Here is a 17,121-nt window from a genome sequence, read left to right on the forward strand (position 1 = left end):
CATAAAATTATGTCCAACTGTATTTGGGGACATATCACGAACAAATTCCTGCAGAAAACTGTAAGATGATCATATTTTTTTTGCAAGGAGTTCTTAAAATCGCCATTAGACATTTGCATACTTTCTTAAGCATCTCCAAGTCATTCTTTACGACAAAGCTTTCATACCTGCTATTGTTTGCCTAACAGATATTTAGAAGGCAAATTGGGCAATAGTCTGGTGTAATATAATTCTTAGATTGTGTGATCAGATTTGGCTATAATAAACACAACATAACTACTGTGAAGACACATTTTAAATAACTTATTAACAATGGGCTGTTATCACTTTACTCTCACCTCTAACCAAAAGAGTTTAAAAATATTTTTACTCAGGGAGGGGGGGAAAAAAGGAACATAGACATGTTAGAGGTGGGGGTGGGTGAGTTGGTTTGGCGTTTGGTTTTCCCAGGTGCCCCAGATTAAACTAACTCACAGTCTCTGACGATCACTCAAACTGAGTTGACTTTGCTACTGCTTTCCCAGATCCTTCTGAAAACTAAAGGATTTTGTTCTGGCATTTTAATCAGTGATTAACTACTCTCTTCTTTTTCCTGCTGGGTTAAGTAAAAGATCCATATGCCGTATGTTGTAGGGAATTTGTTAGGCTGTAGATCATAGCTGTGGTGCAGGACATAATGTGTCTCAAGGGAACTAATGAAGCCATAAGGAATGTAAAGAGTCACCGGGTTAAAGCCACATTAGGACAGCTGTTAGGTTAATGAGAATCCTGCCTTGCACAGGAGGTCACTGTATAGACAAATATGAACCACTCTTTACTGGTTTGATCCCAGGTCCTCTGAAAGTTAATGGGTCATCCTTTTTTCCCGTTGACAGTCACTGAGCCGGATTCCCAGTGCTGGCACTGTATATATAAGTTACGAGGGTTGTTTTAGAGATTTATTTCATCCTCCATCCTCATTTTTCGACAGAGGTAGCAAAGAGGTAGAGCAACACTGAACACTCTCTCTGGTTTTTCTTCACGCGCTTTGATTTTCTTTAGGATAAGTGTTTCTTATCTGATTTTGAGTTCAGGCTGGTCTTCAATCAATCTTAAGGACAAGACTCAACATGGGAACCAGGGAGTATAGAGTCCCAATTCCAGAGTAGAGTGGGCCTAGAGAAGTAGAAGAATGAAGGGAGCTGACTTCACATGTAGACCAGATAGTCATGTAACTATATAATGAAAGAAAAATAAAAAGAGATGTAATACGTATAATGCTCATGCCATCGTTCTCCATAAAACTGTAACACATATACTACATGCTCAAAAATATTCTATTTTTTAGAAGTGTAATATGTACATACACAAAGGATCAGTTAGAGTTAATGATGGTCCCTTCTAGAGAGGAATACTGCATTCCAATAAAATAGCAGAGTCAAGAGTTTCCACTATAAATCTGCCATCTGCACTAATATGCCTAATCATATCTAGTACTATTCCCTTCACTCTCTCCCACCTGTCTCCAACTTATACAGAGTGTTGCCTATACCCACTTCTGAGTACGATTCACCCCCATTCTTTCTTCCCATTCCAACCACCACTGCCTCTACTGCCTTTCACAGGGAGCATGACCCTGCACTCCACACCCTCCATAGCATGTCTGCAGAGTATGAACACACTTTCCCACCATCCTAATACTTCTCACTAGCTCCCCCTCAACCAAATTGAATGATGCACTGTTCCTTAATATAACTGGAAATGAGAGGCCCCCGGTATAGAACTCCTAAGTTTCCAATGCTCTGGGTTGTTTCTTGTTTTGTCTCGTTTTCATTCTTAGGTTTAGGGGGCACACATAGAAGGGCTCAAAACTACATCCAGCCTGGTGCTTGGTGTTCACTCCCAGTAGTGACCACAAGATGCTGGAGATTCAAAAAAGCATGTGCTCAGCCTTCCAAGCTATCTCGCAGATACCCAATTCTGTTATTGCTCCTCTTAGTTCCTCTCCCGGTTAGACTCTCACCCCCCAGTCTAGTGAGTACAGAGCCTTGAAAACCCATTTGAACTCTGCTTTCTTCGTGAACCTCTCTGGTTTAATCCAAGAGTTCAACCTTTTTCTCTTCTAAACTCCCACCATACTCTCCCTTCCCATCATACTCATTGCATCTTTGTTTTAAAGTTATCTGTGAGTTTAGTTTATTGCTTATATTAGACTACATTCCCTTATCTTCTTTCTTTCTTTTTCTTTCTTCCTTTTTTCCTCTCTCTCTTCCTTCCTTCCTTCCTTCCTTTATTTCTTCCTTTCTTTCTTTATATTTTTTGGGCCATACTAGGAGGTGCTCAGGATTTATTTCTGGCTTTGTGTGCAGGCATCAATCCTGGCAATGCTCAGGAAACTATAAGAGGTGCTGGCGATTAAACCCAGGTCAACCACAATATATCCTACCCTATGTACTACTGCTCTGGCACCCTAAAGTGACTTCTTAATGCATTCTATAACTTTACTAGCACACTGATGATCCTGGGGGAAAGTCAAGCTGAATGAAATAAACTCTCTAAGTAGTATCTCATTGTAAAATTCAGCAATAGGAATAACTAGACATAAAAAGAAGGCACTGTGATCAACATTGAGATAGTACCAATGGACTGTTTCCCTGCTGAACCCCAGCCTTAAACTATGAAAGTCAGGTATCTTGGAATAACATAATATTTTCTGAATGAAACCTAACTGGTGATTTTCAGGGGTAATTCCTGGCTCTGCACTCAGGAATTACTCCTGATGATACTTGAGGGATATGGGATGCCAGGGATCAAACCCTGCTCTGCTGTATGCAAAGAAAGTACCCTGCATGCTGTACTATTGCTTTGTCTTTTGACTTCTTATAAGTACTCTGAGCATTTTGAAAGAGGCTGCTTTAGTGCAATGTATTTCTGCTGAGTGATAGCATAATGCTTTCATTATTAATAATAAACTTTCCTCTTCAGGTAGTACAACTATTAGAAAGATTATGAATGTCAATGTATCTTGGAATTTATTACAGCCCTGAAGTTATGGCCTCCAAAAAATTAATTAAAAAATAACTCAAAGATAATTCAAGTTGTCCTTATTCATAGAACACATGCTCTGCACATGTCACTGAGTTAGATCTGCAGTAGAGCAAAAACTAGAAGTTCTTACAATGATACAATTACTGAAACTTTTCTGGGCTATACATTTAATAAAGGAAGAGTTTTTGCCTTATCACACCCCTTCAAAATAGGCAGGGTTGGAGAGGAAGTGTGCATACATATATCACTTAGGTCACTTGAGCAGAGCACTTAAGTAGTTTGAACTTTGGAGAAAGTAATAATGCTACCTTAGTGGGGAGGAGAGGAACAGGGATACTATAGGTGGAGGAAATCCAATAGACAGAACTTGAAGGACTTCTATACACTGGTGGTAGATATGGTGCGACAACTTATTTTTGAAGATATCTGTAAAAGTATGTTCCTGGAATATATACATTAATGTAAATCAATATTAACTTAATTGGGGAGGGGTAGTGTTCAGCAGTGCTCAGGGCTTTTTCCTGGCTCTGAGCTCAGAGATCCACTGCTGATCCCCCCATTTGGGGGACCATATGGTTGCTGGGGGTCGAAACGGGGTTGGTCAAATGAAAGGCAAGTGCTCTGCCTGCTAGATCATCACTCCAGTTCCCATTAGTTCCATTTTTAAAATTTAGATGTAGTGGGGCTGGAGTGATAGCACAGCGGGTAGGACATTTGCCTTGCACGCGGCCCGACCTGGGTTCAATTCCCAGCATACCATATGGTCTCCTGAGCACGGCCAGGAGTAGTTTCTGAGTGCATGAACCAGGAGTAAACCCTGAGCATTGCCGGGTATGACCCAAAAAAGCAAAATTAAAAATTAAAAATTAAAAAAATAAAATTTAGATGTAGAAAAGAAGCTGCCTGGTACTGAGAAAGCACTCAGAACTTTGTTTGTGGGGCTGGAGCGATAGCATAGTGGGTAGGGCATTTGCCTTGCACGCGGCCAACTGGGGTTTGCTTCCCAGCATCCCTTATGGTCCCCTGAGCAAATCTAGGAGTGATTCCTGAGTGCAAAGCCAGGAGTAACCCCTGAGCATCGACAAGTGTGACCCAAAAAGCAAAAAAAACAAAAACAAACAAAAAAACAGAACTTTGTTTGCTATGATTAGTGTACCATCCCTAAAATCCAGCTTGTGTTTGGAATAAAGCCAGTCTTGAAATAATGACTGAAGTGAGTGAATTTACACCATTCTGATTTATGCCTGCTGCAATAATCTCTTCTTAGGAATCAAAGTCTAGATAAGAAAATGCATTTTTCATATATAGCAAAAACTAAATATATTATGTATACAATGAAAGCCAAAGATGTAGCTGAAGTATGGAAGACAGGCCTAGTATGCCTGGTTTTGGCTCCTGGCATGTCATCATGTGCCCCCATGATCACCACTAGTTAGGGCTCCCCAACAATAGCAACAACAACGAATACAAAGGAAGCAAATGGGTCACAGTTAAACTCTATACACATGAGGCCAGACAGACAGTACAGCAGAGAGAGCATTAGCCTTGCATGCAGTTAACCCTGGTTCAGTCCCCGATACCCCAAAGGTCCCTTGAGCATGGTCAGGAGTGATCCCAGAGCACAAAGCCAGGCACCAGCCCTGAGGTCAATCAAGCATGGTCCCAAAACAAAGCAAAAAAATGTTTTAATTTACTCTAGGCATGGGCTGGAGCGATAGCATAGTGGTAGGGCATTTGTCTTGCATGCAGCCGGCCTGGCCGAGCCGGGTTCGATTCCTCCCCCCCTCTCGGAGAGCCTGGCAAGCTACCCGTGACGTATTCGATATGCCAAACACAGTAACAACAAGTGTCACAATGGAGATGTTACTGGGCCCGCTTGAGCAAATCGATGAACAACGAGAGGACAGTGACAGTGACTCTAGGCATATAAAATATTTTTACCAGGGGCCAGAGAGATAATACTGAGGTTAAGGCACTTGCCCTGCATGCAGCCAAATCTGGTTCAATTTCTGGTACCACATATTGTTCCCTAACCACCACTGGGAGTTACTCTCAAGTGGACAGAGCAGGAATATCTCCTGAGCACTGCAGGGTGTGATCCAACACCCAACAAAAAATAAAATACTTGTATCAAATAACATGAAGAGAAATAAATCAAACATCCATTATATCATAAATTTAGTCAGACTTCCCTGTATTAATAGGTAGGAAACCAATTTTCTGATTGGCAATCAAAGCCAAATGAAAATATGGCTGTATACAACATATATCTCTAAAATAAAAGAGCTTCATGGGACAAAACAGAGTGGAGTTTAGAACCCACTTTTGTCGGTTTCATTTTGGAAATGAAAGCAAGGAATGTTAACAGGACAAGGAAAAATATAAAGAAGAGGCCTCAGGGGAAGGAGTGATAGTACAACAGGTGGGGCACTTTTCTTGCAAGCTGCCAGCCCAGGTTTGATCCCCAGCATCCAATATGGTTTCTGGATCCTGCCAGGAGTAATTCGTGAGTGCCGATTGAGGAGTTAACCCCTGAGCACTGCCAGATATGAACCAAAAAGAAAAGGGGAGAAAGGAAGGAAAGAAGAGAGAGAGGAGAAAGAAAAGATGAAAAGAGAGAAGGAAGAAAGGAAGGGAAAGAGGGAAGGAGGGAAGAGGAAGGAAGGAAGGAAGGAAGGAAGGAAGGAAGGAAGGAAGGAAGGAAGGAAGGAAGGAGGGAGGGAGGGAGGGAGGGAGGGAGGGAGGGAGGGAGGGAGGTTGGCTTACAGGCAAAGGAGGAAGTTCTTGAGAGTAGACAACTCACAATGAAGTGCAGTTCCTCACACAGCTAGTCTCAGTCTCCTGGTGTGAAATGTGCTTAGGGGAGAAGCACTTTCTGATTTCCTATGGGGAGTTAAGCAGGGTGGGAAGGTTTGGACGCCAGTACCTGGACCCGGGCCTCAGTGAGCTTCGCCCGCTGAGCCAGTTCCTCCCTGGTATAGATATCAGGGTAGTGGGTTCTCTCAAAAGCACGTTCCAGTTCCTCCAGTTGCTCTGCGGTGAAGGTGGTCCGACTCCTGCGCTGTTTCCTCTTAAGGGGCAAGTCTGGTTCCGAGTCTATGTCAGAGCCTTCATCTGATTGGGGTGCTGAGGCTGAAAGGCACAAGAGGGGAAAACAGATCAACTGTGAGTGAAAATTGAAGTCTGACCAAATCCTAAAGATTCACAGACCTCTCTGAAAGTACATCCCCACTGTCTTTCCACAGGGTCACCACAGGGTGACATTATTCAATGATACTTAATCTCTCCCCCTACCCGATCTCCAAGCCTCCTAGGCAGAAGTAATTGCTTCTTGCATCTGTCACCCTAGGTCTATTATGTACTTTTAGAAAATAGGATTGAAATTTATTCCTCTTGTCTGCCCATTCCCCTTCGCACTTAATGGATGGCTAATGAATGAATCATGTTTCACTTGGTTCTGATAAATTTCCACCAATTTTTATGTCAGGAAATCTATGAACAATTTGACCTTTAAGTATTCCAAAGTTGACTTAGTGTCCCAAAAAAGCAAGAATAATAAACTATTGCAGGAGTCTTATAGACACATCTACTCCTTAAGGAAATGTCATTTCATGCCTATATTTAGTGACTCATTACCTGATATTAGGAAATACTTTAAAAGAGTTTCAATATTATTGATGCCAAGTCAAGAACAGCTCAAAAAGATGTAGGCGTACTCTAGTAAAGTATCTTGAATTCGAACTTTAGACATGGAATCTCTGTAAAATAGGTGGGTAACTTCCCTAATTTAAGGAACCTAGGACAAAGAAAAAATGTGGGGTGCAATGTTCAAGATAAGTTATGCACTTCAAGATGACCACAATATATCATGAAACCAAGTCCTGTCTAACTAAATAGATCACATGCTCCTGAATCCAGCCTTTCTACTGTATCCTCCCTAGCAAAATTTCAATTTTCTTATATTAATATGTATCAAAAAAAGGAGACCCTCCAAGTATAGTCTCAGCTCCCTAAGGAAGAGAAAGCAGAGCTGAGAATTAGATCAGAATCTGAACATATGTTATTATCTGGTGTGAGCTGTGACCATAGCTGCATTTCTTTCAGCTACCCTGCTGATGGTCTGAAAGCAAGACACTGGGCTCTGGTCAGAAATGCAGCATCCTCAGAGGTTCACTGCACACCGAGGCAGTACGGAGAACCAAAGCAATCTTGCTTCTAAAGATATTCCGTGTGCCCTGAAAACTCCCCCAAGTAACTGGGGAACCCTCCAGGGAAGTGGCTGAGGTGTTCTGCTGGCAAATGAGGAAGGAAAGCCAGAAAATTGTAGATTATTAACAACCATGTTAGGGCAACACATCTGCCTGCTCAGGCTGGTCGGACTCAGGGTAGCCCTAGAAACACTAATAAAAAGCAATTTCTCAGGGACCAAAGAAATAGTACAGGACAAGGAGCTTGCCTTGGGCAGGGCCAACGCCATTTCAATGCAGTGTGACTGCCCTCACCACAAAAAATAAATAAGTAACTGCTCTCTCCCATGATACTCTCTTTAATCTAAAGCTCAAATTGAACTCTGCCCTACAAAACTCTAAAATTTCATTCTATTTCAGTATAAACCATAAGCTGTTCCAAAAGGTATAAATTAAATAACTCATAAGTATGATTTTAAGTATTTAAATCGTTTAATGTTTCTACATTAGAATTATATTCAAACACTAAAAAAATTAAGTAAATTAATAAGATATCCGATAAATTAATGGAAACAAATGCTTGTGAATAAAAGCAAAAGGGAACTGTATATACATATATAATACATCTAATGTATGTCAGCCATTAGGGATGATTTTTCAGTTATGCTATCTAGTTTATAATAAAACAATTTAATAAAAGTCTTATTTTTTAAGCATTTTTTTTAAATTTTTATTAGTGAGGCATCATGAGGTATAGTTGTAGACTTACAAATTTTTGTGATTGGGAATTCTTTTCTTAATTACAGAAATATCTTAAGGAATGCTGACATGCTGAGAAATGACATGTATTGCATTTAAGGCTCTCAACACAACTTGCATGGATACACATTTAACAGATATTTAATTAAATAGAAAACAATATGAGCATAATTGAACATCAGTGGTTATCAAACTTTTTGAGCAATGAAACCCTTTGAAAAGCTTGTTAAAACATGGGCTAGGGGCTGAAGTGATAGCACAGCAGGTAGGGCGTTTGTCTTGCACACAGCTGACCCGGGTTCAATTCCCAGCATCCCATATGGTCCCCTGAGCACTGCCAGGAGTTAATTCCTGAGTGCAGAGCCAGGAGCAACCCCTGTGCATCACCAGGTGTGACCAAAAAAGAAAAAAAATGGGCTAACTGTCCTGTTTCCTGGATTGATGACTCAGTAGATCTGGGTGAACTCTGAGAGTTTATTTCTAACATCTACCTAGGTGATCAGTGTTGATTTCACAGATCCTAGATGCCACTTTTAAAGCCATTGTTATGACTGAAGAAATGGTACAGCCGTAGGGCACTTATCTTAAACATGGCCAACTTGGGTTCCATCTCCAGCACCTGATATAGTCCCCTAAGTCTGCCAAGAGGAAACTCTGAGCACTGCTCCTCCATCCCAGGAAAAAAAACTATCTCTAGAATATTCCACATTAATTCTTCTTTCCCTCTCAAAATTCCCAAGTATATATACTTCCTGCCATGATTTATCCATGATAATTTCCATGATATAACTTAAATTACAAATATTATAATCCCTAAGAACCAGATTACTTATCTCCCTCTGAAGACAATACATTTTCACTTTATTTTTCTTTCCATGCTCTGATCTCTATTATCCTAACCCTTCTGTCCAACTTAAATTCAGAGACATAATCAGAGCATTGAAGGAATGATAAGAAGCATCCTCTGCCTATAAGAATGTGAGACCTTGGGGGCTGGAGTCATAGCACAGCGGATAAGCATTTGCCTTGTACATGGCCGACCCGGGTTCGATTCTCAGCATCCCATATGGTTCCTGAGCACTGCCAGGAGTAACTCCTGAGTGCAGAGCCAGGAGTAACCCCTGTGCATTGCCAAGTATGACCCAAAAAGAAAAAAAAAGTGAGACCTTGGCTGACACTTTCTCTAACTCTGATCCCATTAAGATCCCAGTCTGTGGAAATTTTCATGTTTCCTATGGAAGTCTCTGGGGTTATTAAGTCCTCCCGTGTAAATATGATGTGCCATGCACTGTCAGGTCAATTAATCAAAATCATCTCTGGTTTCTGAAGGGGAAAAAGGCTGCTCAGATTTATAAGTACTGGGGAGAGTTAATGCTGAGGGTCAAGACCGCTGTTCTTCACCTTGACAGTCAATACCCCAGAACATAAATTCAAGACCCCTTTCTTCCTTGTTCACTGTTAGAACACTTGGAGTATATAGTAGGTGTTCAATGTCCATGTTGTAAAAGAATGCAGAATAAAATTCAAGTTTTGACAAGAAAATAGACAGCATAGAAGGATGGCAAACCCTTGGTGTTGGATTACAAAGCGGTTTAACAAGCAAAGGGTATCATGGTATCATGAAGGAAGATCAGACTACATGAGGTGACATAGGGTCAGTGGAAGAGGGTCATGGGCACTTTGGTGGGATGCAGTAACTTTATACATCAAAATCATAAAATTTGACATTATTTTAGCCATTCCCTGAATTATAATTTTAAAAATTTAAGAAAAGATAAAATGTCAAGAGTAAACCGGTATAGTCATGTTTCCAAGCATGAATCCTGAAATAAAAGGATGAAATTTCACTTAAATTTAAGTTTTAACATTTATTTCTCTGCCCCCATTTTGCATCTTTAAAATGAAAATGTTGGGGTTAGAGAGATAATATAGGAGTTAAAGATGCATGGCTTGTACCTGTTTTTTGTTTGTTTGTTTGTTTGTTTTGCTTTTTGGGTCACACCCGGCGATGCTCAGGGGTTTCTCCTGGCTCATGCCCTCAGGAATTACTCCTGGCAGTGCTCAGGGGACTATATGGGATGCTGGGAAATGAACCTGGGTCGGCCATGTTGGCTGCGTGCAAGGCGAACACCCTACCTGCTGTGCTATCACTTCAGCCCCGGCTTGTACCTGTTTTGATTCTCAGCACCAAATATGATTCCTGCGTACTGCCAGGAGTGATACCTGAGCACACAGCCAGGAGTAAGCCCTGAGTACCACTGAGTATGGCAAAACAAACAAATAAACAAAATGGAAGATTATTGTCATGATTCTCTCACAGCTTTGAGGTTCTTTGATGAGCTCTGGTGATCTGTAAATCATTAAAAAATTATTTGGAAAAATTTGTAATTAATGTATATCTGAATTTTCCTAATGAATAATTAGTCTTTCTTTCAGGAGGGCTATGGTCTATTTTTTAAGTAAAAAATGAAGAGTCATTGACAACTAGTGATTTAAGATTCTGAATATATCAGATTTCAATGAGAAAGTCTTTACCATAAAAATTTTTTTTCTTTAACAGGTTAACAAATCACAACTTTTATTTCTAGCTGTTTATTAAAAATCAGTCCAAAAGTCACATTTAATTAGGAATCTCCATTCAGCATCTTTTTTAAAAAATCACTGAAGAAATGTACCTCATTTCTCTGCTGAAAAACTGTCTGAGCCATACAACCATTTTTGTCACTATAAAGTCACAGTCTTATAAAGGTTAATTCTAGCTTTTTCCCATTTTTAAACCCAAAAGGATGTGGGATTTCAAATATGTTAAATCAGCAACCCAAGATTAATCTACCAACTAGAAAATACTTGCTATTCCTAAAAATAGAAATACTACTATTTGTTCTATCACTTCATGTAAATAAAATTCACTTTTCACACAAAACATAGTTCACAGTAATGTCATGAGTGTGAATCTTTTGAATTTAACCAAAAAGAATTTAAAACTTAAATATCATTATGAAAGCATAAATGAAACCTTTTGTTGAAATTTAACTTTACTCAAGAAATTAGAAGATATTAAATACTAGCTACAAAAAATCTGATTTTCGTTGTGTAATGACTGCTCAATAGAATGAATTGCTTTTTTCTGTGCAGAATATCAAATGCTATAACTTGGAAATAGAAAACAAGTTATCTAAGTGAGTTAATGAGTTATCTAAATGAGTTAACAAATTATGAGGATAATTATGAGGATACAACTGGTAAATTAAATATACCCTTTTTAGGGGGTAGTAAGGACTGAATGCATGCTTTGCATGCAGGATGCCCATGTTCAATTCCTGGCTTTATACAAACAAACAAATAAACCAAAAGAGGTCCCAGAGGGACAATTCAGCAGCTAAGGCACTTGCCTAGCATACAGCCAACCTGAGTTTGATCCCTGGTCCCTCATATGGTCCCTTGAGTGACCCCTTAGCACAGAGAAAAATAAAGCCCCAAAATGTGGGAGAAGATGGAAGGGAGGGAGGGAGGGAGGGAGGGAGGGAGGAAGGAAGGAAGGAAGGAAGGAAGGAAGGAAGGAAGGAAGGAAGGAAGGGAGGGAGGGAGGGAGGGAGGGAGGGAGGGAGGGAGGGAAGGAGGGAGGGAGGGAGGGAGGGAGGGAAAGAGAGAATGAGAGAAAGGAGGGAGAGAGGGAGGGAGGGAGGGAAGAATGAAAGGAAAGAAAAAGAGAAAAAGACAGGGGGAAGGAGGAAGGGGAGGAAAGGAGAGATATCTCTTCAGTAATATGATCTCTTTGGTCTATTTCTGTTTTTCAGCCTTAATATTAAGGGAAGCTGTCCATTGTATTTAAGTTGCTTGGTCATATTCTATCCATACCTTCCCAAAGTGTGCTTTATTATTCAGTAGAACTATTGTCTCCCAATTTGAAATTCCAGAATAATTCTCATAAGAAAGTTCACAGCAATACATGGCCTTCCAAGTGGAAATTCTATTGCTCCAAATTGCCTAGGAATTCTTAGATTATATCCCAATTCATATTCATATCAGACACACAAAAGTTTTGCTCTTAATTTAAACCTTCTCATAACCCATTCTGGCTTTAAGCAAACAAATAAACAAGCAAATAAACCAAAAGAGGACCCAGGATGTATATTAAAATATTATTCAACTAATAACGGTCACTGTCCTCCCGTTGTTCATCAATTTTCTCGAGCAGGCCCAGTAACGTCTCCATCATGAGACTTTGTTGTTACTGTGTTTGGCATATCGAATATGTTACAGGTAGCTTGCCAGGCTCTGCCATGCGGGCAAGATACTCTCAGTAGCTTGCTGGGCTCTCTGAGAGGGACAGAGGAACCGAACTCGGGTCGGCCATGTTGGCCGCTTGTAAGGCAAACGCCCTACCACTGTGCTATCGCAATTAATAACACAGATGGCTAATAACAATTAATTTAGCTCCATGATTCCAATGAACCTGGAGCAATCCAAACCAAAAAAATGAGAATTTCCTCCCTTCATGCAATTACACACACACACACACACACACACACACACACACACACACACACCAAAATAAAGTGATTACCCATTGTACAGAAAAAAGAAACTGAGAGGTTACTCTGGTCATACAGTCAGGGAGAACGGGACTTGTTCAACTTTGTGGTACTACACATGACATACTTCTGCACATGACATTCTTTCTCTTTGGGGGGGGGGGGGTTGGTTTGGGTTTGAGTTTTGCAATCACACCTGGCTGTACTCAGGGTTTACTACCAGCTCTGTGGTCAGGGTTCACTCACCTGGCGGTCAAGAGAGATCATATGTGGTACCACGGATCAAACCTGGGTCAGGAGCACACAAGGCAAATGCCTTATCCTCCATACTAAGTCTCTGGTCCTTTACTTTCTTTTTAATTCTGCAGTGCACTAAATAGGTGCTGAGAGGTCATGAATGTAGTTCAAGTGGAAGAGCATATGCCTTGCATATGGATAGGCTTTGGGTTTGATCCCTACCACCAAGCCCCATCACCACTATCAGCACTGCTGGAAGAGTCTCTGGTGGGCCCTCCAAAATCAGCATTGTGTATGACCACAGTACTAACACACATGACTAATACCAACAAAAAAAGGAGGTGAGTTGCTTTACCTTTCATGTGAACACACACATATATGTGCACACACACAATTTTTTCTGAAAAGCAATGCCAGAAATCAACCAAAACAAAATTTCAATGTAAACCACTTAGTGAATTCCCATTCTTAGTTTCATTTGTCCCAGTATTCTGAAACTTGGTAGATTCAAATGAAATTCACAAAGCAAAATCAGCAATATTATATAACGAAGATTTCCTATTGACTTCAATTCAACTGAATTCTTTATAGAGTCAAAGTCTAGTTGTTGGAACTAAGAAGTGAATCAATTTGTCATGTATTGAATACATTTAAGAAGTCAAAGTCTATTTTAAGTTTTCATTAAGAATTATGACAGTGTTAGGGGAGATGAGGTTGGGGTGTTGGGAAGGATACTGGGATCATTGGTGGTGAAGAATGGGCACTGGTGGAGGAATGGGTACCCAATCATTGTATGACTGAAACGTAAACACGAAAGTTTGTATGTCTACAACTGTACCTCATAGTGATACATTAATAGAAATTTTTTTAAAAAAAGAATTATGACAGTGTAATATAAAAGGTGACAAAATTAACACCTCTCTTGATAAGGAGGGACGGTTCAGGTCTATAACATGCATACAGCTAAGAGAAGGCTCAGCTATCTACCTCATTGCATCTAACCAACCTTTTTTAGAAGAAAGAAAGAAAGAAAAAAAGAAAGAAAGAAAGAAAGAATTGTGACAGACCTTTGCTTCTGAGATCTGATCTGAAATATACTATGATCAGAAATGGCTGACCCGATCACTCATTCTGTTTGTTTTCTTCTATGGTACTAAGGATACCTTTGTGAAAGAGTATGGTGAGATATTGTGAAAAAGAGCTGTAAAGTCATCTTAAATTCTTTATAAACAAAAGCAGAGAAAGAAATTACTTGAAATTTTGAAGAAATATCAGTGTGACTGCAGGAATATATCACCTCTTCCCAGAGACCAGAGCATTTTAACTCTCTGCTTCTTTTTTTTTTTACTATCACAAGCAAATTTTAGGCCTTAGGTGCCCAATTTTTTTCACATTCCTATTAGTTCACAGTGATTCCCAAGATTAACTTTGGGGAAATTAACACTGTCAGTGAAGAAAGAGAAAAAAAATGAAGAATTAAGCACAGGTCACAATCACACCCCCACTGGATTACAAATTCTTCCTTAGGAAACGGATCAAACTGGGAGGAGGAGAAGGCTGAAGTATTACCACCAGCAGACCAACCATGAAGTTTAATTAAAGAAGGAATTACAGAATTAGAAACTAGGTCTTTGTCAGTTAACCCCTGGTGACCTCGGCCGTAGCCTGAGGAAATATTTCACCCTCCTTAACGTTATTATACATGAGATCTTACCTCAATTTGATAGGGATTTGGTCACGTGGAATTCTGTAATTATTGATTTCCAGACCAATATAAGTCAGAGACAGGCCAAAAAAAAATGGGGAACAAAATCATTCGCAAGCATGAATTTGGCCCCCACTGTCTTTCGACCCAGCAAGACGTTTTCATTTGAATAAAGAAAGAATCAAAACATGACAACCATTTAAACTCTGTGTTTGCCCCAGATATAACACAAAGCGATTTATGGACACGGGAGGATCTGCAGGGGCCTCTCTGTGGGCTTGGAAACTGAACTTCCTTGTTGGCCCGTTCACTCACAAGAAAGATGGCCCCAGCCCAAATCAGATGGCCTTTTCTCTATGCCAATCTCTCCCAGCTAAACCTGTTCACGTTTGTGCTCAAAGCTGGGACTCAAGACCAAGGAACGGGGATTCTAACATAAAATTAAAATATGACACTGGGTGCTCCCTAAAATCCTTGACATCCATCCTCCATATCCACCCCACCTGCCCTCACCCCTCAGCTGACACTCTCAGGATATTCCATAGGTACATCCCATGGGGTGCCCAGGGCTCACTGCAGAATGTCTCCTGTGACTGTGATTTTTTTTTTCATTCAACATGAAGGGTACAAAAGGACAAGTAACCGTTTTCGGATCTGAAATGGCTCTTTTACAACCCAGAGAAATGACCTCTCTCGTGTTTACTCGGGTGAAAGCCCCGAGGAGCAAGGCAAGAGTGATATTCCCTCATAGAGCCCGGCGTAAATGACAAATGACATTTTTCCTTTGTGATCTTTGGGATTTTTGTTGACTTATTTGGAGGCTTTTGTTGGATCCCGAGAAATGGCCTGTGGCTGCGGCCTATTCTCCCGATTTCCACGCTCCATCTGTGGAAGCCATCAATGGAGCATTTCCCTCATTCAGGACTCTGACACCTGCCTGGCAGGGAGCCACAGACACAAAGAAAGCCGGGCTGGATGAGAAAGGGGACGTTGGTTTGTTGTTTTTGGGTTTTCCGAGAGGGGTGGGGGGGATGGTTGAAATGGATGCACAGTAGGGGTTAATCCAAGTCATTTCAGAGACGCAAGCACCTGTGAGCCTCTCTTCCGCGTTAATTCACAAGCTCAGAAGGAGTGGGCAACATTATTTTGTGTGTTTTTCAGTTGTTTCTGTGTCAAGCAAAGAAAAGAGCAGCACCCCAGCCCGCCAGAAAGAAACACACCAGAGAGCGACAAGCAAATCCTAAAGCGGATCCAGAAACTTCAGGACAGTCAAGGAACAAAGGACCACGCAAAACTTTGCAGAATTCCTCAGCAGGAACTCCGCACGCGCGAATCCTGGTTCATTTTATGTGATAAATCCAAAGAGATGATTTTCCACCTAACCGATGGTCCCTGGGAGGTGGAAGGGTCTTTAGGCGTTGCCTTTGTGTTTTCTTCCCCCAAATACAACAATGCAGGAATATTTAGCCAATTTAAAAAGAAATTTAGAAAGAAAAAAAGAAAAATAGTTGGACCTTTCATGGCAAGGATATTCTGGATTTTCTCCGGGAAGGGTTCTTTTAAGAACCCTAAATCTAATTTACCTTCTCTTGTTCCTGCTCAGCGGTCCCCTTTCGGGACCGGAGAATGTAACGCAATTCCCTCCCCCTCTGACCTAAGTGCTCCCCTCAGAAGCCGTCTTCTCGCAGCACGGGGTCATTAGAAGGAAAATAAGCTCCTGCCAGGTTGGTGCTAATCAAAACAGCACAAATAAACCCTGACACTCAACAACTCCCCGAGTGCCGCTGCCCTGGGGGGCGAGTACAGATTGGTTATGAATATGACCAGCCGCAAGGCCAAACCAGAGGAGCGAGTCGGAGGCTGCAGCGCCCCAGCCTTGTTGGAAACGCGCAACACGGACCTTTGGGTGTTTGTTTAAGATACTGGCTGACAAGCCGCCGACAGGGCCGGCCCCCGCCAAGCTGCCTCGCTGCCCCGAAGGTGCTGAGCGGTGCACAGCCCCGGACACCCAGACCCCCAGACCCCCAGGCTCCCAGAATATCTGAAGGTCCAAATCACTGAGTTACAGGTGCGCTCGGGATTTCTAAAGGCACAGAGACCCTCTTTCTGGATAGATCTGTCCCAGCCGTGAGCATGACCTGCTCCTGAGTCACTTAGCAAGGATGCTGGAAAATTAGGCTGATTTCTCTCCCTCCGTTGCTTCACTGCAGTCCTGCTAGCGATTCTTTTTAGTAGGCAAAGTCCCTGGTAAAGGACTTTTAAGTAAAAACATGTTTGTTTGTGTTCTGTCTGTCTGTCTGTCTCTCTCTCTCTCTCTCTCTCTCTCTCTCTCTCTGCCTCTGCCTCTCTGTCTCTCTCTCCTCTCTGTCTCTCTGTCTCTCTCTGTCTCTGTCTCTGTCTCTCTCTGTCCTCTGTACTCTGTACTCTCTCTCTCTCTTCCACTCCTCCTCCTCCTCCTCCTCCTCCTCCTCCTCCTCCTCCTCCTCCTCTTCCTCCTCTTCCTCCCACCAACAACATGTTTTGCTTCAGAGAGCCACAAAATCCTGACCAAACTGTTTCAGAACCTCCTTCCGAAGGCTGAATGTGAAGGAAGAAGACAAGGAAGAAGCCCTTATTGGCTTAGGGACCTGACATTGACCCAAATTAACCCAATGGCTCCTTAAAGACCGTT

General features: G+C 41.4%; 1 protein-coding gene and 1 non-coding gene across 2 annotated transcripts in view; one reads left to right on the forward strand and one right to left on the reverse strand.

Annotated features, from left to right (window-relative positions):
- The window catches only part of PAX3 (paired box 3), a 114,399-nt gene that overhangs the window by 31,216 nt on the left and 66,062 nt on the right, over window positions 1-17,121 (reverse strand). Inside the window, exon 5 of the mRNA XM_056111765.1 lies at window positions 5,954-6,159. Coding sequence (XP_055967740.1) covers window positions 5,954-6,159 — 206 coding nt within the window. The remainder of the gene's footprint in view (window positions 1-5,953; window positions 6,160-17,121) is intronic.
- On the forward strand, window positions 13,633-13,758 carry LOC130021215 (U6atac minor spliceosomal RNA). The gene has a single exon (XR_008792114.1). It is a non-coding gene; the product is annotated as a U6atac minor spliceosomal RNA (small nuclear RNA).

The sequence above is a fragment of the Sorex fumeus genome, unplaced genomic scaffold, assembly GCF_029834395.1.
Source record: "Sorex fumeus unplaced genomic scaffold, SorFum_2.1 ptg000014l, whole genome shotgun sequence".
Lineage (NCBI taxonomy): Eukaryota > Metazoa > Chordata > Mammalia > Eulipotyphla > Soricidae > Sorex > Sorex fumeus.